The 22,556-nt window shown below is 34.9% G+C and overlaps 1 protein-coding gene across 5 annotated transcripts in view; it reads left to right on the plus strand.

The window, feature by feature from the left end:
- The window catches only part of LRRIQ1 (leucine rich repeats and IQ motif containing 1), a 101,766-nt gene that overhangs the window by 36,306 nt on the left and 42,904 nt on the right, over window positions 1-22,556 (plus strand). For 4 of the 5 annotated variants that reach the window (XM_038155412.1, XM_038155414.1, XM_038155413.1 and 1 more), the window contains exons 19-22: window positions 15,103-15,192; window positions 15,898-16,022; window positions 16,629-16,724; window positions 17,066-17,151. In XM_038155412.1, the coding sequence (XP_038011340.1) occupies window positions 15,103-15,192; window positions 15,898-16,022; window positions 16,629-16,724; window positions 17,066-17,151 (397 nt within the window). The remainder of the gene's footprint in view (window positions 1-15,102; window positions 15,193-15,897; window positions 16,023-16,628; window positions 16,725-17,065; window positions 17,152-22,556) is intronic. The other variant, XM_038155417.1, reaches the window with a different exon arrangement.

The following is a 22,556-nucleotide window of genomic DNA, read 5'->3' on the forward strand; positions in this document are numbered from 1 at the left end:
TATAGCTGATTTAAATGTATTTGTCTTGGATTAACTGCTTCCTGCTCTTTGAGATGTTCTGATACTTACTCTGCTATTAATGTCACACCCACTGTAGAATGCCTTATATTTTTACAGCTGAAGGGCATTCGAGTGAGAATAAGGAAACAGTTCCTTTTGTTCCAAAATGTTTCTTTTTTTAGTACTTTAGTAACAAATAATAATTTCAGTAATATTTTCTTGTGTATTTTGTTCATTTTCATGATAGAATGGGATCAATTTAGAAAATAAGAGCAACACTGAATGTCAGCTATATTCCAGTAAAAAGAACATATCCCCAAAGCAAAAGGTGAAGCAGGCTTATTTTCTTACATGTGGTGTGCTAAAAAGATCAGAGGTGTAAATACAGTAATAAATTATGAAGAGAAATGGTTAAATCAGAAAAAAACCCAAACCCCACACTTAGCAGCTCTGTTATGCCAAATAATCAGAAATTATTACTAGTTATTTTTACAAATAACTAGTAAAAATTCTGTAATTATATATTTTTTACAAATAACTAGTAATAATTTATATAGAGAGTTAGAAATGCCCTTTCAGTTTCAGAAGGATTGAAATTGGGTGAGAAGCTTCCATTCTAAAAAATAAAAGTGAGCTCCAGAGGAATTTGAGGAATCACATAATATTCAAAACTGAATTTAGCTATACTTAGTTAAAAAATAGAAAATGTCTATGGGGTCAATATTGTTCAGTAAACAAGAAAAAGACTCTTTAAAGAAATATTTTCTTTATAGCCTCAAAAGACAATCTATATGAGAGGTTCTAGACACAGTATGAATATTATTTAGTGGGGCAGCTGTTGATGAGTCACCTATGTACTTGTCTGGAGAACTGCTTTCTCTAATTGTTCACATTCATTGGCTGCCTTTTTTTTTTTAATGGTTTCAGGTAAAGCAAAGAAAACTAACAGCAATGTGCCCTTTTGAGACCTGTGAGGATATAACTAAGATTTTTTTCATGAACCCTTGTCTCTGAATGTGCTTATTCAGGTGCTGTGTCTTAGCAAGAGCCATTTATCAATATTCCACTGTAATGTTGCAGAGGAGATTGATGCAGTAGCCCTGCTACTGGCAGGACTAGGTCCCATTTATAATTAGATGTTTGTATGGATCATGGAGTTATGAAACCAAGTATGCTGTTGCTTGGTGCAGTGCAGTTTACAGTTGATCAGTCTTTGGTCACCTGATACCAAGCTTCTTTTACCAACTCCTCCCCACAGAAAATAGCTGGGCTTTCTATGAAATTATTGCCAATGAGTTGATGACTTAGGTTAATTTTATTTTTTTTGTTCTCCTTTTTAGCAACTATTTTAAGGTACATTTTCAGAATTACTGCTTTATTTAAGAGCACGCAAAAGGTTTGAGGCAGAAGTGCCAAGAATCATTTGGTAGACGGGAAATGTGTATGTGTAAACATAGAGATCTGGCTTAAATTTTAGGATTTTTTTATTTTAATTTGAAATACATATACAAAACAGTTTCATTAGTTGATGTTCTCTGATCCCTGGCTTCTTTCTAAAATAATAAAAAGCAGAACGTTGAAGGTTTTATTTCTTCACACAGGAAGGAAGTATCTGTTCGTATATTACAGCAGGAAAATATCCTGTTTTGAATTACTCAGCCAGTAGGCCAGAGTTTTACACACAGTGATTCAGTTGAGCCATTCTTGTTTCTCTCTGTCTGGCCCAAATAACCCTGTCGTGTTTGGTTTTGGGGTTTTTTTAATTGCTTAACTTAAAACTACACAGACAATTCCATCTTTCTGTCAACAAGCCAATTGCATTTGGGCAGGTGTTCCTGAGGCCAGGGAGAAAAGGAATGCATGGAGAAGGCAGGAGAAAGGAGCTCGGCTGATTTCAGAGAGATTTGTACTGTATCACCCTCTGCTGTTGCCACACTTTTTTTTTTCCCCACATTATTATTGAGTTTATCAGTAATTTAATAAAACATGGATTTAGGGAGAAATTCTCAGGAAGCGTTTACATTGAGACAATGGCAGGTGAACCACAAGCTGACATTTTAATTTGCACAGCAGGCTCAAAGCCTGAACTGTGGACTGATGTCAAATAAGTTATTCAAGCCCTTAGCTTCTTGTGATGAAAAATATAACAACATGTTTTCTACAGAGCAGTGTATATGATAAATTTACAGTGTATATGTCTGTGAAGTACATTTTTTTAGTGAGTGAATATTTCAGTGTTCAACATTGATGACTGTAACTAGAATTATACCCTGCAATATTTATCATATTTTTTATTTTTTCCCCCAAATGGATATGTTGTCTGTGCTGAAAAGTTGATTTTGAGAAATGTGTGGCATAACTATACTAGGCATATAGTATAGGCATTGCTCTGTCTAGCCCAGACTAGTTGCTCAGTACTAGGCTGTCTGTTTCCGTGTGTCTGTAGCTGTTTCATTCTCTGCAGTTGGGTAATTCCAAATCATGTGGACTTCCTACTTCTGGAGAGACAAGCAGCAGAAACTTGGAACAGTCTATACTTTCTATTCCTTCCTTTCTTGTCTCTCTGGTGTTTTATAGCAAAGTGCTGAAGCAGAGCCAAGTAACGACACATGGTATCAGTGGCTATCTGTTGTGTCTCAAACAAGTGTGTAGGGAGGAGTACCTATTGCTGGGCTAAGATATCCCATATGCCAGGGTTTGAAGGAAGAGGAAAATATTTGCATACCATTTGGTACTGCAGATTTCAGTGTTGTATAAGGTGAATTGAATGTATAAGGTGAATTGAATGAGAGAAGGGCAGAAAAACCTTTCCTTATTGGAAACTGATACAAATGTCTTAAATCTTGTCTAAAAGCTTTTTAAATAGCTCACTACTTTGTGTTGTGGTGGTTTAGGTTTTTCTTATAATGTTATGTAGCTCTCAGTCATTATGATTTTTTTTGGTGTTATCTGACATTCTACAAAATCACTACTGTGCAAGCACCTTTCTAAACCATTTGTAAATATTGCAGTGCAATAAGTCATTAGGCATCAGTCTTCACAAAAAAAAAAAAAGTTTAATATCTTCATTATAAACTCAGTGTACCCAGTGTTCCATGGAAGTTGAGGCTCTAAAACAGCATGGGTGAAACCCTAGTATTTGACAAAGATCCTCACTTCATTTATACCCTTTGAATAATAGTAGATTTTTACTACAAGCTAAACACCATATCACAGGAAATATGTATTGCATGTGATTGGGCTAGAGGAATGGGCTTTATCTTTCTAACAATAGCATGAATACTAGTCATTTCACCTGAACCATTGCTGATACCTTCTTGTATCATATCAGCTCCCATGCATTGCCAAAGCCCTTCAGAGGCAATTGATGGCAGTAGTGTTTTCTGTCTGTTTTGATTGCGCGATGTCAAACAGGCTATCCCAGATGACATGAATGATCTGGCCAACAGATGTTTTACAAAGTATGAGCCTGGTATTTAGTGATATCTTCACGTCTTTCATGTGGACTTCGGAGAATTCCAGCCTACATGCTCCAGAAGGCTGATCTTAAGGCAACCTTTCATCAGCAGTCCATCCTTGTAGCAAACAATCTACAAGGCAGAGCTCACTTTACCTCTGGTGGATGAAATCTGACAGCACATTTGCTTGACACAGCTCTTACTTCTGTACCATCTAAATACTGTTGTTTTCTTGATGTAAATATGATATGAGCCAAATGCAAAATGTCTAAACTTGCCAAGGTGTCAGAAAGCTGAATAAATTAAATATGATGAGTTTTTAGACAATTCTTTACCCTGAGCAATGATCACTGAATTTTCTACACTGAATAAACATATGGACACATCTTATTCTCATCAAGAGAAAAATCAATATTGATGATTACATGGCACACCAAGTAAGTACTCTCTTTTAAAAACTTCATTTTTAATTTAATTTAAATCACTTTAGTCATACTTTTTCAAAAAGAAAGTCACTTTATAAGTTGCAAGCAAATTAAAAAGAAATCCATTACTGCTTTGTTCATCAAAGGAGATAACACTGTTGCCCTGAGACAGTGTTGTTCTTTTTCTGAGCTTGATTATGTAGATTTTTAAAACTCCAGTCTTTTTTACAGCTTTTGAAATTATTGTTCAGGAGTTTCCTTATCTTTTTTGTCCATGCTCAGGCACATAGCCATTCCTAATTTTTTGCTTGCCTTCTACAGCAGGTAGGTAGCAGTTTTATTTTTCTTTCATCTTATTTTTTTCTTTTCTGAGGGGTGGGAAGAATAGGAACTAGCTCATGTGTGCTAACTCTTAATAAGTAAACACTAATTAGAAAAAAAATTCCTCATGTCTCCCAGCTTTAAATTTCTTATCACATGTCCAAACTAGACCCATATGATGTGTTTTGTTTTCTTTTCTGATAATCCTTCATAATGTGGTTTGTCTCAGACTGGGAGCTTAAATTTGTGAGCTTGTGACAGTGATAGCTGTTCTCTGCCTAGTGCCAGGAAATAAGTGTAGCCCATGGATTAGAAGGTCCCCATAACATTTCTTGTATCTTGACCCTCTTATGTATGTTTAGCTCCTGTAATTGCTTATGAATGTCAGATCAGCGTCCAGCTTTTCTGTATTGTATGCTGCAAAGAATATGATCCTTTTTTCATCAAATTTCACCTAAAGTTACAGGTGTTGTAGAAAAGCAGAAAAGCATCTGTTGAAGACTTCATTAGATCCATACCCTTCTTTTAAAAAGAAGGGAAAAAAAACTCTCTCCTGAGCAATATATTGGAGGATCAATCTTTTTTCCATGAGTGTTTATCAATAATCTCTTGATCTGTCCCTCTTGCTTTGGCTGCTGTGTTAGTGGGTTGCAAGCCATTCATAGTCTGTGGCATCTCCAGATGCATTCAACTTCTACCTTTTTCAGCAGTGCTGCTTATCTCATTTTCTAGTTGTCTCAGATAGTCTGGGCTTAGGAGTAGGTTGTTGCAGTCAGTACCTGAAAAAATAAACACAACCCCAGCTACTAAAGGCTGTTGCTAACACTCCAGCTTCACAGCTCATGCAGGATGTGCTCTGGCTGCTTTCTGACCTTCCACCATGAGATCTCAGTTCTTCCTACCACCTGAAATGCTGTTAATTTTTAAACAAAACCTATCTTCGTCACTTGTCTCTATCCAGTTCTTGGTTAAAAATAGCCAGATACAAACAAATACTTCCCAAAGGATAGCCTACTAGTGATGAGTGGCACTACAGATATATAATTTGGAACCTACATGTAGCAAATAGTGTAATATTTTTCTAAATTACATTTTGCCTCTCTGCCATACCAAAGGATAGCAATATCATTAATTATAGTTCCTAGTCTTATATCTCCAAAGGCAAAGTCAAACATCAAAATTGAATAAGCATGGCAAGCAATGGAAAAATGTAAGTGGAAAAAAAAGGCTTCAGTTCTTTGAAGTTTCTACTCACTACTGTAGCCTCAAAGGAAAATTGTTCTAAGCCAAAAGCATCATTATAAGTGGAATCAATAACACAGTCATAAGTTCTTCTCAATGAGTACATCTCCATCTGGAGTCTCTTGAAAGCTGAGCTAAGGATCTGTAATAATTGACTATATCTTCCCTAAATTCTTTAATTATTGCATAATGTTGAAACTGATGTTTTGCTGTAGATATAGGTTGTATTTAAAATATCTACTTAAATGTCTAATATTTAGCATGTCCACATACTTTGATTTCCATTGAAAAAGATTTTTTAGTAGTCCCTATTTACAAATTTCAGGAGCTAACCTATTTGATTTGTCTGTGTTCTGTGAGAAGAAGCCATTGATTCAGTGAATATTGTTATTGAGTTAAATTGCAGTTCTTATGTGGGGGACCAAAGAGGAACATGAGGTGTCAGCCTCTGTGGTCCTCTGCACTTGAATCTCTGCATGTCTCATTGCCTGGAGCTTGAAATCCTTTGGGTTTAGAAGAAAGCAGTTGTTATCCAATATCAGCACAGCTTAACTCCCCTGAACATATGCAAGTCCCAGGGAGCAGATAGGATGCATCCAAGGGGATTGAACAAGCTGCCTGGTATCATTTTGAGGTTACTGTCTATCATCTTTAAAAGATCACAGCAACTGGGGAGGTTACCGGTAACTGGAGAAGGGCAGACATAACACCCATCTTCAGAAAATTGAAGAGGAAGATCCAGGGAACTAGAAGCCATCAACATTATCTCACTTTCTGGGAATGCTTGGAGTAAATACATTCAGAAGCCATTTCTAAATCCATGAAAGAAGGTGATTGTGAGAATCTAGTATGAGTTTACCAAGGACTCCTCATCTTGATTTTTTTCAGTCACAAGGTGAATGGTTATTATGAATTATTATGAATAAGAGGAGCACAGTGCATATTGCACGCCTTTATTTTAGCAAGGCTGTTAACTATCTCCCAGAATCTTATTCCCTAAATTTATTGAGATATGGGCTGGAAAAGTAGACAGTAAGGTCATTGGCAAATTCACTAGACTGCCAGGCTCAAATATTTGCATTTCATGGTGCAAAATTACATAGTCATAATTATGGGTGGACAGTAATTAATGGAGCCCATAATGGATGGTAGAGGGATCAAAACAGTAAAAAATTTAATCAGCTACCTGTCTAATGGAACAAAATGCAATCTCAAGTGTGCAGATGACGCTGTATTGAGGGCAGTGGTTGGCATGCTGGAGGATCATGGTGTTCTTAAGAGCAGCCTGCATGGGCTAGATAGACAGGCTGACCAGAGCCTCATAATGTTCAACAAGAGCAAGTGCAAAGTCCAATATATGGGCAATACTGTTGGCTAGGGTCTGACTTTCTAGGAAGCAGTCTCACAGAAAAGGATGTGTAGTCATAATGGAGTTTCCATGTAATGCTTTAGTTTCTAACAGTGTATACAATGAATGGTAAAAAACCCCGAACACCTCATATGCTATACTATAGTCTTAATTTAGCTAAAAGTTATGTAAGTTTATGTCTAGTTTGTCCTGGAATAGAGTGAGCTAAGGAATTCTAAATGCTAAATACTGTCCTACTACTCACTGTCTTATTTTTTTGGCATGAAAAATACTTTAAAACTTTTTTTCTTAAATGGAAATAGGAGTAGCTATTGATCATTTCATAAACCAGGAAAGCATCCCAAAGAATCAGCTTCTTTCTAAAGAGTGTCATTACATGTCCCAAAAAATTTAAGGTGTTGAGAATACAGGCATGAATTAACAAATTTCAACTTGCAGATTCATTTGTGGATAATTTATTTCAAATAGAAGAGACAGTGCTAGAGACATATAAGGAGGACAATATAAGTGAAGCTGAGAGATTATTTAGATGTACCTCTATAGAATTAAGGATTTTGTAGTCTAATTAGAGGTTAGTTAACATAAATTGCAAAGAATCTTTATTTATAACTTGACCCTCCTTTGCTCTTTAGCTCCCAAAACCTTTTTTTTTTTTTTTTTTGTTCTTGTTTCTGAAACAGGGACTTTTGAGCAAAAAGGAAAGTTGTCTTAAAATTGAATCTAATCTTTCATGTGACCTGAACTTTGAAACATGTTAAAGGTTAAATGACTATAAACTTGTGACTAGTCTATTTTTTATTACCCTGTGCTTCTGCATGACTTCCCTTCTTTAGACAAAACTGCAAGCTGAAGCACAGCTTTCTTTTCTATTGTGTTTTAGTATTCGTTATCTAAGCTGGATAAAACATTTTGGGTTATGTTCCTTCAAAATTCTTTAAATGCACAGTATTTAAGGGTCAGGGTTTTGTTTTTTTAATTTTTAACTCATTGCCTCTTGAAAGTTTTGTTTCTTTGTTTTCATGGAAGTAGAAAAAACTTCAGAAAAGGTTTATAGAGACACAGCAGCAAAAATTTGTGTCATGTGCCAGAGTCAGAGAGGGGAAATCCTGAAGATTCCTGTCATTTTAATGGGGATAAACAATATCTGGGGTCTTAGACCCATTTTGAGGAGTGGATTGAAGGTTCCAGGAGCTTGATGTTTATTGAAATGGGTGGAGGTTTATGTCTGAAAAAATTTTTCAAGCATACATTTCTGATGCTTACTTGAATCATGTCTAATCTCTGAAGTTGGGGTTACCATTTACCCATCTGTATTTTTTATTTTTGTATTCAAAAAAAAAAGACACAGAGCTTCCTTTGAACCCTGTCAGGAGTAAGATAAAAATTCATTTTTAGAAAAGTTTAGGTCACCTAGGTCGTGAATGACTGACATGAACTACAATAAGATTCATATTTTTGGAGAGTTAATTACGTATGTAGACATTCAACCTTTTATTTGAATTAAAACTTCTGTGATCCTTTAATTTTTTCCAAGCTTATTAAAAATTAGGAAAAAATACATTTGGGGAAGACATTCTACAATAAAATTTTCTTTAATTTTTTTTAGCAGAATGTGATTTTTCCAGTAATCATCAGTATATCCTTCTTAGAAATGGACAACTCCCCTTGTATTCTCATTTTCCTGCAAGAATGTACTCTAATAATTAACCAGTTTTTGTAAGTCTGTAAAATCTCTGGAGGTCAATTAATTGTTGCAATGTTTCTCTGGAATTCATGTGATACTCACTACTTTTTTTGGCTTGAAACTTTGTTTGGTTTTAGCAGTCATAAGAATGCAGCTGTACCCAGATTTCTTTTCTAATGTATGTGATGTATATATATTGTCTAATATAAAAACAGGGTTGAAAAAGAAGCATTGCCAAAGGTTAAAATAACCTTTATTAGGGTGCTAACCTATTTATCTTCAGCACATAAAATATGTGAAAAATACTGGAAGACAAACTCAGAGAAAAGGAATGTTTTTCCTACTGCTTGAAGTTCAGATATATATTTGCTGTAAAATGTGTATCCTCTAAGCTATCTAATGAAAAGGATTCTATAATTTTTTATAATATTGTTAAATGCACTTACATGTAGATTTAAAACAGTAGAGTTTAGACTGAATTTTTGTAGTACTGCAAGTAGAATAATATTGCAGCTAATAGAAGATTCAGTTGAGGAAGTTCATATCTGACGTTTTCTTAGCTTTGGAAGTTATTTATAAAGTCTGGATCTGAGCTGATGTTCAACTTCCTAACATTGAACTAAGCTTTACACATGAACTTGAGTTTCACAAAAAACTAGTCCATAGAGTAATCTGATTCCTCAAAGGAATGGATGAAAGAAAAGGCTAAATACACAAATATATTCAGATCTTTAATTTCAAAGGAAGTTTTCAATCACAGTCTATCAACAATATACAAAAGGGCATAGAAAAGTGATCTGGTTCTTCTATTTCAGCTATAAGAGCTAAAAATTAGTGATTTCTTAAGAAATTTGTTAAAATTTATTTAGGATTTAAGAGAAGAATTTATCAGCAAATACTCAGGCCTTGGCAGAAATAAGTTGAGATTAAAAAGAAATGAAATATGTTTTCCTGGACTAGCATGATATTTAAATGAAATATCCTACAAAGTGAAATATGTTTGCCAGGAACCAAGAGAGAAAGTTACAGCTTTCTGCCAGATGAAAGACAGTTCAGTGGGCTGGCTGTGAGTATCTGGAGGGTTAATCTTCAGCACAAGATCCCTCGGCCTCACCACTCCCCCTCCCACTCTAAGCAAGTATTTAACCTGGAGGATGTTTAACATCAGGAAAAGTAGTTCTTCATGTGGAATGTATTGCCCCAAAATAATTTTTTAAAGCTTATTTAAAATAGTCATAGAAGGATGCTGAAAGTTTTGCCTTTCATTTGTCTTTGCTTTTACCTTTTTTATTGTCCTTCAGTGAACTAGACTTTAACTGCACTACTCAAATATACTCTCTAAAAACTAGAAATTAGGGACATCACCAGCCTGAAGAACTTTATTCACATTTGTATTCTATAGAGAAGACTTAATGGAAAGATTCATTCTGATTCATTTATTTGTTTACTCTAATTATATTGTATTCTTATTGAAAACAAATTTCAATGTGGAAAGAGCAGATACTTTATATTATCTGCTTGAAAAAGGGTCATTCCTCCTAAGGATGATGCTAATAGCCTACCTCACAGAGGGGAGCAGAAGTACAGAAAAACATATTGCATAAAACCAGGCAGATGAACTGGAAAGAGTGAATCTTTTTTCAAAGCAGAGGATTCCATATATTATTTCCATGAAATTCTGATGCGGAAATACTGTTTCTGGTAGAAGATTATTTTTCTTTTTCCCTTGCCATTCTTCCTGTTAGGTTACAATTATCAGGAGCCGGTCATTACTCTTAGTTCACTATATGTTTTGGATGTTAGCTTTCTTCTGCTTGTCTATATTGTTGTGTAGTTTAATTGTTTTTATCTTAAAATACCATATAATTAATGTACTACATAAATATCAATTTTTTTTTTCTGAATAAACCATCACTGTCCTGAAAACAGTGAATGACAATGAGAAGATAAAAGAACAAAGGAAAGAGGTATAAAGAGTTAGTTTTCCCTGATTTTCAAAGATAGTTTCACTGTTTTCTTAGGTGGTGATTCTGAGGTCCACCACACTTGGAAACCTGGGGTAGCTTCAGCTCCTGTGGTGTCCATGATGTCCTTTTGAAGTTAATCTACACCCCTTCAGCAGTTACATCCTATGAGTCGTATACATGATTTTCATTCTTTCTAGGTTGACATAGAGATGACATGGCAAATATGCTGACCAGATAGTTACATTTGTCATTAGAAATTAGGTAACTGTTTTAGGGTGAGGAATAATTGCCTAGATTTTGGCAGAAAGTCCTTAAACCACCAGTTTCCAAGGCCTAAAAGAATGTACTAAAGGAAGGATTGTTCTCATCACGTCCAACTTTTTTCATTCTTTCTGTAGGCAACTGCTGCTGAACTCTTCTGGAAGCAGAGTACTGATGTAGATGGATATTTGCTCTGACTAGAACAGAGTTGTGAGATGTCAAATGCTGGCCTTTCTTTTCAGCCTGTATTGTTAATGCCTTTTTGCATCCTCTGCTTCAAACTGTAGTGCAGTTTCAGGAATTGGTTTGGTTTTTATTATGCTCTTGTGATCCTCCTTGATCTCAGAGAGATGAAAGGCAATATGTGATGGCATTATTCACAGTTTGGACAGTTACTTGTAGAAGTGCTTCAAAGCCTGAGTGTAACTTTGACACTGTCCTGAGAACTGGTTTTTGTTCCTGGTGTAAATATGACTCTGAACAGCTCTAATTACATGTATAATCATGATATAGTATAAAAGATTACTTAACTCCAGAATGTAATCCAGAGCGTATAAAAATGCCTTGGATTAGATTTTGTAAATAATGTTTGCACTAAAACTCGACTTTTGGGCAGCTCACTCAGACCCGATTAAAGTTAGCAGAACCATTCTCACTCTGCTCAGTATAGGATTGAATTCTGTTTCTGAGACTACAGAAGTTTAATGCTTGATGTAAATAGTCATTGCATTTTGCAAAGGAAGAAATTGAGTAAACACTGGAAAAATGAAGGAGGAACAAAATGAAGAAGGCTATATATAATATGCCATGAAAAAAAAATCCCTAAACCTCCAGAGTTTGATAATGAGCTGCACAATCAAAGGAGGAACCCTGTAATAGTAGTGCCTCAAAGGATAAAAAAATGCATTGTGAGTCAGGATAAAAAGTTCTTGATCCTGATGGATAAGTGTAAATAGCTAATAATATTTAAGTTTCATTATTAAAATTCAGAAAGAAAATCCTGACTCCAAATAGATTCACACCTCCTTCTTCCTGAAGAGTGGTATAATGGATAATTGAATTGTGTTTAAAAATCTAAAAATTTGTTTCAAATGAGTTAACAAAAAAAAAGTGCAAAAAGCAAAAAAATAGAAAGCTCTGTGTATGTTTTGTGTGTTTTTGAAACTTGAAACTTAAAGCAATTAGTACAGACCTTTTTGAAAAAAACTCTAGAAATAAAGTATGGAGGATACAAAAGCATAGAAGATATCTTTAGGTGAACTAATATGTGTTACATAAACTGTGTGTGATTTACACATATGTGTAAAGCCACGTTGTATACCTTGTATTTAGGAAATTACCTAATTCTGCTTTAGAAATAAATACAAATGTAGCACACCTATAGCTGTTTGTATAGACCATACAGTCAAAAACTGTCATTATATTTGCTTTGTAATTCATCTCAGATTGTTATTTTTTAATCTTAGTGAACAATATCTGTACAAACAGATCTGTTTTTAAGCCTTAGGTGTTGGTAAATCTGTCATAAACTTTTCATTAGGACTGTTTATAGGGAAGGTGTGAGCAAATGTTTCTTGAGCTTAGTGGTGTGAAAATTTCCAGGCAAAACATAGTGGGAGTGTTTGAAAATCAATTGTGTTTATTTTTGTGGACAAAGCAAACATCAGTGTGGTATATTTTTATGATATGCTGTACATTTATAAGAGTAAAAGATGTACTTAATGGTGCATAAGCTGTCTTTTTTTTATTGTTGCGCATATTTATACCTTTGATTCATACTTTTATCTTTTTACTGATATTTCTTTTCAACGCTTAGGACACTGAATTACATTTTATAGTCTACAAAAGAAATCAAACCACTAGTAGTACTAAATTAATAAATGGCAAACACTAGGGTAGGAAAATATTAGTGAGGCAAGTTTCAATATAAAGAGTTTAATTGGGTTATGGTACCACTATAAAGCAAAAGGATTCAATCAATGTACTGCTAAGTGATTCTTGTTGCAAAAAATTGGCTACATCTTTGGAGTGTTATTTCTCATTGGGGTTTTTTTTTTGTTTCATTGTTTGTTTGTTTGTTTGGGGGGTTGTTTGGTTTGGGGGGTTTTTTGGTGGGATTTTTTTTTTTGTTGTTGTTTTTTTTTTTTTTACAAACTATTTCATCAGAGAAGTAAAAATTCAACTAGCCAGCATGGAGGCTTGGCTTGAAATTTGATGTTAGAGCTTGGATAATATTCACTGCTACTGGAAGACCTTTAAGTACTCAGGTAAATAATGGACAGATCACTGTACACACAGATTAAGTTGATTGACATTTAAATTGTGCAAGAAATGGAAATCTACCTCTCTCCCACCTGTATTGATTCTTCTGCAAGTAGAGGAGGAAGAAAAATTTCCAAAATTTGCTATTTTCATATACCTGTATATACCAGCACTGTTGACTGGATTGTAGGCCCAGTCTTGAAAAATAAGTGAAAAATTCTCATCTGATGAATTAAAAATATGATTTGCATAGTGCAATTGAGAAGTAAATTTAAAGAGCAAAAGGAGGAATAATACCTATTTTCAGTGGAAGTTTTCAATCAGATGTACCTTTTTCATAGTTTTTCTTTTTGACCATTCTGCTGGAATTGTTGTAGCTTTGTCTCTGCTGAGATATGAACTTGTCAGTCTTCTATGTTCAAATAGTACCAATGTCACATATTAATTTATCACCTCTGGGATTTGATTTACTACAGTCTGCTTTCTGGAATGAATTTTTTTTAATGACAATTGTGTGAATCAACCACTCAGTGGTTATCAGCATAAGAGTAATCACATTACTGAGGAGAGATAAATTAGTGGGTTGTAGATAATTGTTAAAGAATGTGATAAATTTTATTTGTTGCATGCCTCTGCAGCTTATTTATATAGATTTCTTAACATACACAACTACCCAAGAGAGGAGGTATATTAAAATGGATAATATTATGTATTTGTCATGAATTGAAATGTTGAGGAGGGGAAGAGTGGTTATCTGTTAATAATGAGGGCATCGAATTTTTCCAGATTTATTAAATAAAGGAATGAAAACCAAAACATACTGTAATCAAATAACAAGGAACTCCAGAAGCAGGGAATCAATCAGATGTAGGAATTCATCCCTTTTAAGACATGAAAATAAAATCAAACGTTATTTTTCAAATCTTGGTCAGAATGGAAGCAAAAAGAGTGATCTTAGAGCCACCGAATCATGTGACCAATACCCAAACTAAGCTTTCAAAATACCTGGAATATGATTCTTTTGTCTCCCAGAATTTCAAAGGCCTTGGAAGATCTTGTTCACTAATCTAAAGCTGTACAACGTCCTGTTTCCACAAACTACACAGTAAGGTATTCAAACTTAGGATCATTTCTCAGGGTCAGAAATCAGTAAAATCTGAAATATTTTATGAATGGGAGAAAGATAGTCCAGTTTTATAAGTAGACATTTCTAAAAGAATGAACCCCAGGCTCTTTGCTGTTGAACTAAGAAGAACCTGAATGACTGAGCCCTGTAAGTCAAGCCAAATTCTTCAGTGGTATTTACTTACTGTGTGGGAGTGATTTGAGTCTCTCACTTATCAGAATATATTGAAAAGACATTGTAAAAAACCTCAAGGACCTATAAGAAAAACAAGTCATATACAGGTTGGGTTTGCAACAAAGTCTAGAGTTTATTTTTATGAAAGAAAACTGAATTCTACCTTCAAGTGCTAAGGACACCAGTTAGCAACTAATTCTGTCACCCTTCTTCATTCTAACTATTATTTCAGTTTCCCATTTAATCCATTACATCAGAAATAAAACTACGCAATTGAAGCATATAGCATTATATAGAATTTACTTTTTAACCCCAAATTTCAATGAAAATTACTCACCAATTCAGTTCCACAAAAACAAGTTTGACAGAATCAGGCATCTACATCTGGACATAAAATAGTCAAAAACATCACACAAAGCTCTTCATATTCCTTATGCCTTTAAGTATCTTAGGTCTCTATTTTTTCAAAGTTTGACAGTCTTTTATAATAACTTGGGTTTGCTAACAATGTTGGAATAAAATTACAGGAATTTGAGAAAGAGGGGTTGCATCTTATGCAAAACTAGCACCCAAAAAGGACCTCCACACCCCACAAATACTGTTGATCTGATTTGTGTAAAATAAAACACTCCAGCACAGCATCTCCAAAGTTGCTTTGAGTCTGATTGCTCTGCGGGTGGCAGTTCTGATGTACAACTTGAAAAGATGCATAAAATATAAATTATGTCAGACAATTTAAAAGAGATTTTGCAAGAGTTATCAAAACTAAACTGTATTTATCAGTGCACTATTTGACTTTGCTCATTCATGCAGGCTGCATTAGAGAAGGAATGGCTAACTCTAGATTCCACCCGTTTCCCTTCAAAAACACTCCTGCTCTCAAACCAGCTGCACTGGCCAAAGGTAACATGTCACAGAAACAACTTAGTCTTCAGTCTTTATTCATTCTCTAAGGATATGCTATTCTGAGGTGATTAATATGACAATTTAGTGACTTAAAAACACAATTACTTTTAGAAGTCTCAGACTTCCTCCTCATCTCCAGATGCAATTTTTCTTTTAGATTTTCTTTCATTTGCTTATTTTTTCTTTATTTTGGATTTATTTCAACACTTCACAGTAGCAGAAAAAAAAAGATGATGTGCTTCATCTGCACGTTTGGCAATGGATTAAGATTGCTAGTTAACAAACTGCTTTAAAAATACTAAGATCTGCATTATATGACAACAGCTGAATGTTTTCAGAACAGCTAAAGGTCATCGAACTGTAATGTCTGCTAGATAAACTTTGAAGTTTTGGCTTTTTTGTTTTTGTAGGGCTTTGTATTCTTATTACAAGCGTAGTATTACTGATGTTTTGTTTCCTACAATTAAGAGAAAAGAGTCTTATAAGTGTACATTTTATAATATTTGGGGATATTAAGTGTAATTAAAGTCCCCTTTTTGTCCTAGTCAATTAGTTGAAAGTAAGGTCTGTAATGGGCATATCACCATTAAGAATCCTTTCAGTTATAGTGATAAACTCTGCAAACCCTGGCGCAGGTTTTCCTGCACTTTTTAAACTCAAACTTATGGGGACAATCAACTGCATTCCTTTTCTTTCTCTTAGAAGTTTTCTAGGCCTTCAGATTCCAGTGAACATTCAAATAGTTTGCCATTAGCACCACAAGAAGTTTGGCAGTGTGCTAACAGACCACATTCATACTCAGCAGAAAAAACCCATTTTTATAGTAGGTAAGTTAAATTATATTGGTTTAAACTGTATTTAGTTCATTTGGATTTGACAAAAAATAAAAAGGAGAAGAAGAAGCTATTTTCTGATGCTTTTGCTACTTTTAGTCAATGTGATAATACTAGAGTTAAAATGTATTTACTTTCTAAAACCAAATGTATTAAATTCAGTTGTTATTTTTCATTGACTTCTATAATTAGGAATATAAGAACATATATGTGTAGTTTTATTTATTTAGGTTTGACTGTAAATCATAAAACTTCTATTTTTTCATATATGTTATGAAATAGATGTTGAAATAGAGATCTTTAAGACTAGATAAAGATTAAAAGGGATTTCTTAAACAGCTGCATTCTGTGAAAGGACTGAAATATGCTTCAAGTAATTGAAATGTAAACATTTCAAATTGATGGCAGACTTTTATTACTCTTCAAGATAAAACCTTCATGGAGTATTAAAATGAATTTTTTAATATCATTTCCAAGCTTCAAAAGTGCCTTTAAAAGGCACAATCAAGTTGCAGAATAAAAAAGGCTGCAAAACAGTGTAACCCCAGACCCTATCTTATTTACTTACCTTTCAGTACTGCTCTCATACTTTGTTTCCAGGTCAGGGAAGGAAACAATGTCGCAGCTTTCTAACTGGAAAGAAAAAAAGGAGTTTTTATTTATGTCTGAAAAAGAAGAGAAGATATCAGAAGAATGGTATGTTAAACTCTTTTATTTATACAGTGACTTCCAAGATAGTTATAGTAAAGTTGGCTGTTGTTGCTTACTTTTTTTAAGTTCCAGTTCTGAAGTACCTCTGTTTTCTACCAAAGTAAAAATTATTGTAATTATTTTTGTGTCTAGGAAACTATCTTAATAAGTTGCGATAATGTAATGTTAAGACAAGAATTGCAGCTATCTCTGTAACTCAGAAAGTTTCATACTGTGGATCAGTACTACACACCAGTATTCTTTTTGAAAAGCGTATTATACAATAATATGCAGCTGGTGTAACATAATACATGTCAAATATTTAGTAAGCTACTTTCTTCCCTTAGGGGTTTTAAGGATATTTCTACTGCACATCTAATGCTGAAGAGGGCCCATAAATTGAAACCTAACAAATACAGTAATAAATATTTAGGTAAGTCAACAGTTAAAATAATGGTTATATTGATGTAATTTTTCCATTCTTAAAATAATACTGCATTTCTCGTTTAAAAGCTTTGCTTGAATAACATTAAACATTAATTTGAATAAAGGTGGAGTGCGATTCAGTAAACACAACTCAGTTTCAATTAACATATTTTAGATTTTAAAAACTATTCCAGTGGATTTTTAAGTTGAATATTTGACAGCTATGGTAAGCAGAACTTTTATTTCTTCCTGTTCATGTATCTCATCTTCTAGATGTGGAATTTGTATTTCTGCATTTTGTGCTTCTTGTATTTTCTTCTTGAGAAAATCTTATGTTAAAAATTTTGACTTATGCATGAACTATTTGTGAAAACAACGATTTGATATATTTGAAAGTACATCATTAAATTTTTTGAATTATATATTTACTGTGGAAATAGATAAAGCTTATCCAGCTTCTCATCCAATTGTGTTCTGGTTCTTCTCAGATACTTCTAATGTCGATGAACCTTTCTTAGAGGTTGTTAATATGTTAATATGATATGCTAATAGAAACATTGATGGAATATATTACGTATAAAAACATATAAACATATTAGTCAAATACTTATGTTACGAGAAACATTTTAACATTTAAGACCCTAGTTGACAATAGGATCTAACTAAATGGTCTTTAGAAAATGCACCCTTATTTACTTATATTTTGTATCAAAAGCAACACTCTTCTGCATAACTTTACAAAACTCTTCTGTATTAAGTCTTGAAAATATTGAAAGATGTTTTTTGCTTTGAAGGGAAAAAAAACAGCCTACAGATATATCTAGGCAACATTTTTTTCTGTAATTTTTTTTCTGCTTTAAATATCATAACTATGACTAAGACTAAATAGGATAAAAATTATCTATAGTTAAAAAATAATAAAAGGGATAGGTGAAAAAAAGACATGTAATCTGCAAATCATGCTTTGTGGTAATGAGACTATATGGATAAGAAGTTAAAGTTAATATATTGAAATTTTCATAGCTTTCCATAGTGCCCTACCATCTTACCTTATTTAAAAAAAAAAAAAAAAGTAAGAAGTGTCTGGTGTGCAGCTGAGGTTTTTTATATATATTCCATTTTTGGGCCTCTCTGTAATTTTTCAATGAATAAAACTTATTAGGTTATATCTTGTTTTCTCCATATGCTATCTGTCTTACGTTAGTAATTAATCCAGTCAAGAGATGTCAAATTGAGCATATCAAATTTGCTGTCCTATTTTTGTTGTAGTTCTAATGGATTTCATGGGTATGTTTATGTTCACTTTGTTCAGATTATTCAACATGATGTATGGGTGTTGAGCTTTTTAATGTAGTGTTTGGAATATTCTCAAAGTACATTGCTAGTTTAAAAAAAATTGGAAAACCTTTTGCCCAATGTTTTTATAGTTTCAAATTTTCTCCTCTTGACACTGCCTCATATAAAATTTTTTTGTCTTTCTGACTATTACATCAAGCACAAAAACAACCGGTGTAAATAATTTGCCTGTATGGGTTTCTCTGTCAGTCATAAAAATCACAGGTTTTTTTTTAGATGAACAGAAAGCATAGTTTCCAGTACCAAAAAATGTGACTGAAAATATTTTGCTCCATCCCTTTTTATCCCTCAGAAAAAGGTTATCAAACTGACTATTCTTTCTCATACAGTACACTGACAGTCAGTCCTTCCTTGGTCTCTAAGGAAATTGTTAATGGAAATTGATAATGGAAATTACCAATCAAAACAAGTATTTTTTTATTTAATTGATCTTAAAGCTCTGATCTTATACTAAAAAAAAAATCCTGATCAAATATTCTCCATGTGGAAAGAATCTCCACATGTGTAACTATGTTTTCCATCAGGTACATCCTCTGAAAGAGGCGAGAGTAAATCAGGGTCTTTTTGAGGGCCTGGTGGAAGAGAGGGACTTTTCAGCATTTAAACTAGAGTGGATACACTTTATCCTGAGGCTAGTCAGCTCCAGATCAGGAAACTGTAAAAAGGTCCATTAGGCTGCCAGTATCTTTCCCTAGTTCTCTGTGTGGTACAGCTCATGCTAGGTTACTTCTAGAAATTTTAGTGTAACTGAGGACTCACACTCTGAAGCAATTGCTTTGAGTTTAACCTTACTGAAGCAGGAACTACAAGAGAGATTTGATTCCTTCTAATATTCAAAAGCAGATTGAAATTCATCTGAATAAGTAGATGTCAACATTGTCTTTTAATGTTCCCATTTAAGTTACCATCCTATTGCCTTCATCTCCACTGGAACGAGGTTCCTTTATCTTGTACTTAGTGATATACATATGGAAAGGGGTAGGATTTAGTTTCAGCAATACTATTTCTGTTTTTTCTGTTGGATTTCCAGGTCTTCAGTGTAAATATTACAACCGTTTCCTTTTTAGCTTTCTAACTGAAAGTAGCTGAAGTATGCTAACTACAAGAAAATAATTTTGTTGTGATAAACATTCATACCCACTAGAAAGTAAGCAATCAGCAGCCACTTAGAAGTGGGAATCATAAGGTATAAAGAAGCAATTTTCGATGTTATACCTACGTACACATCTGACTTAGAAGTAAAACTTCAAGCTTTGAGAATATGCAAAGCAACAACAACTCTAAATATTCTAGATACAAATAAACTATAAGCTCTTCACATTAAACCTGTAGCTTTTATGTTGAGATTGCAGCCTAATCCCAAACATCTTCTCTATGCTATTGATCATTCTGTGTAAAGATCTCATTACTTGCAGGTAATGATAAGGTATTGATGGATCCTCTTGGAACAAACTAGCTGTCAGAGTATGTTTTCTGGTTCCATATGCTGTCAAAGTCCTTTGCCTTAGACCTGAGATTCACAAATGCAAAGTGTTAAACCAGTTTGCATTACCAGAGAGTTATATAGTTGCTTTTTAATATTTTCAAGACATCTGCTGGGTTGGAACCTGAAGTGGACAGCCCTGAACATCTTTGATCCTTAGTATATTCAGGTGTGGAAATGTATTCCTTTTTATTTTTCTTATAAAACATTTGTCTTCTACTGGTGCAACAGTGATGGTATCCGTTTGATAATTATAGAAGTCCACATCTGAGTTAGTCATCTGCATTGTTTTATGGAAAGAAATTTCTTGCTAAAACATGATTCAAAAACAGGCTATTTGAGTCTCACTATTAAAGCCCTTACAGTTTTCCATTCCTAGACTCAAGAGCTAGACTGAATTGCTGAAGTACAAAGTTAAACTCTAGATATGAAGAAGTAACTGAGAAGTATCTTACCTCATATGTCTGGCCACATATCTTCTCAGTAAAGAAAAAAGTATGGCAAATACTAGCAAGTGCACTGAATTTGTATTATATTGCAAGGGAGAGGGGGTTTAAAGTAGCATAGCCTTATGATGGGGAGTGATTCAGGCAAGGTTTATATTGCAGCAGACCAGTTCCACTAGCTTATGAACTTATGCTCTAATCCACTACTGTGATGTATCCTAGTTTATGTAGCTTTTGAAGAAAGTTGTGGCCTGCATTTTGCTGATACAAAATGTTTGCTGTGTCTGCTTCAACTATTTTTACTATACATTAAGATAATACAAAAAGTGTGGGCAAGAAACCAGGAAATTTGAAGCCAAGTAAAACTGGAATAATGTCAGAAATATTCCTGTTAACCTGCGTGCATAATACTCTATTGAAATTCTAATTCAAAATCTAAATACAGCAGACATTATTGCACCTCATGGTGCTTAAGTGGCTGCGACTCATAACAATCTTAGCTTCCTAAAGATGTCTTGGCACAATAGTACCAAATTTCTTGCTTAACCTGGAATTTCCCTCATCCTGTGGATTTTATATTAGCCTCTCAGTTTACTTCTTTTTCTCCTAAGATGACTGAAAGCTTGTCTCTTCTACACTGGTGTATTACTTCTTGCTTAACCTTTTCCTCTCCAGAAAAAGTTCTCTTCTTAGTGGATCAGGCCTAGCCAGCATGAGTTTAGAAAAAGCAGGTCCTGCTTTGGCCAGCCTGATCTCATTTTATGACCAGGTGACTCGCCTGCTGGATGAGGAAAAAGTTGTGGATGTTGTCAACCTGGACTTCAGTAAAGCCTTTGATACTTCCTCCCACAGCATTCTCCTTGAGAAGCTGACTTGGACAGATGCACTCTTGCTGGGTTAAAAACTGTCTGGATGGCCAGGCCCACGGAGCAGTAATGAATGGTACTCCATCCAGTTGGCAGCTGGTCACTGGTGGGGTTCCCCAGAGCTCAGTGTTGGGGCTGGACCTCTTCAGTCTCTTAATCGCTGATCATGGCTGGGGGTGGGGGTGCAGAATCAAAGGCAGCCTCAGTAAATTTGCTTAGATGACACTAAGTTGGTCTGTTGGAGGGCAGAAAGGCTCTGCAGAGGGATCTGGAAATGCTGGATTGATGGGCCAAGATCAATTGCATGAGGTTCTACAAGGGTGCTGAAGTGCTGGGTCCTGCGCTCGGATCACAACAACTCCTGGCAGCACTGCAGGTTTAGGACACAGTGACTGGAGAGCAGCCCAAAGGAAAAGGACCTGGGGATGCTGGTTGTCAGCAGCTGAACATGAGTCAGCAGTGAGCCCACATGGCTGAGAAAGCCAATGGCATCCTGGCCTGTATCAGCAGTAGTGTGGCCAGCAGGACCTGGGCAGGGATTGTGTCCCTGTACTTGACACTGGTGAGGCCACACCTTGAGTCCTGTGTCCAGTTCTGGGCCATTCACTGCAAGACATTGAGGTGTTAGAGAATCCCCACAGAAGGGCAACAAGGCTGGGGAAGGGTCTGGAGCACAAGTCCTGTGAGGAGTGGCTGAAGGAACTGGGGATGTTTAGCCTGGAGGAGAGGAACCTTAGGGGAGACTTTATTGCTCTGTACAACTGCCTGAAAGGAGGCTGTAGCCAGGTGGGGGTTGGTTTCTTGTCCCAGGCAACCAGCATCAGAACAGGAGGAAATGGCCTCAGGCAGTGCCAGGAGAGGTTCAGGTTGAACATCAGGAAGAATTTTTTTCACTGGAAGTGTAGTTAAGCATTGGAACAGGCTGTCCAGGGAGATGGTGGAGTCACCATCCCTGGAAGCATTCAGGAAATGACTGGATAGGGCACTTAGTGCTGTGCTTTAGTTGGCATGGTGGTGTTTGGTCAAATGTTGTGCTTAATGATCTTGGAGGTCTTTTCCAACCTCAATGGTTCTATGATTCTATGGTAATACTCGATGCCACATAGGTAGGAAAAAAATTTTAAAAAGGTAAAAAGCAGCTGAAGTGGACCTTGATCACTAGAACCAGAACTCAATGATAAAGATATTTCATTCAAGTTTAGAATTTAGACAGCAGTTCAATACTAGTTTAAAAATTAAATAAAAACAATAAAAAACTTAA

This window comes from Motacilla alba, chromosome 1A (assembly GCF_015832195.1).
Source record: "Motacilla alba alba isolate MOTALB_02 chromosome 1A, Motacilla_alba_V1.0_pri, whole genome shotgun sequence".
Taxonomy (NCBI): domain Eukaryota; kingdom Metazoa; phylum Chordata; class Aves; order Passeriformes; family Motacillidae; genus Motacilla; species Motacilla alba.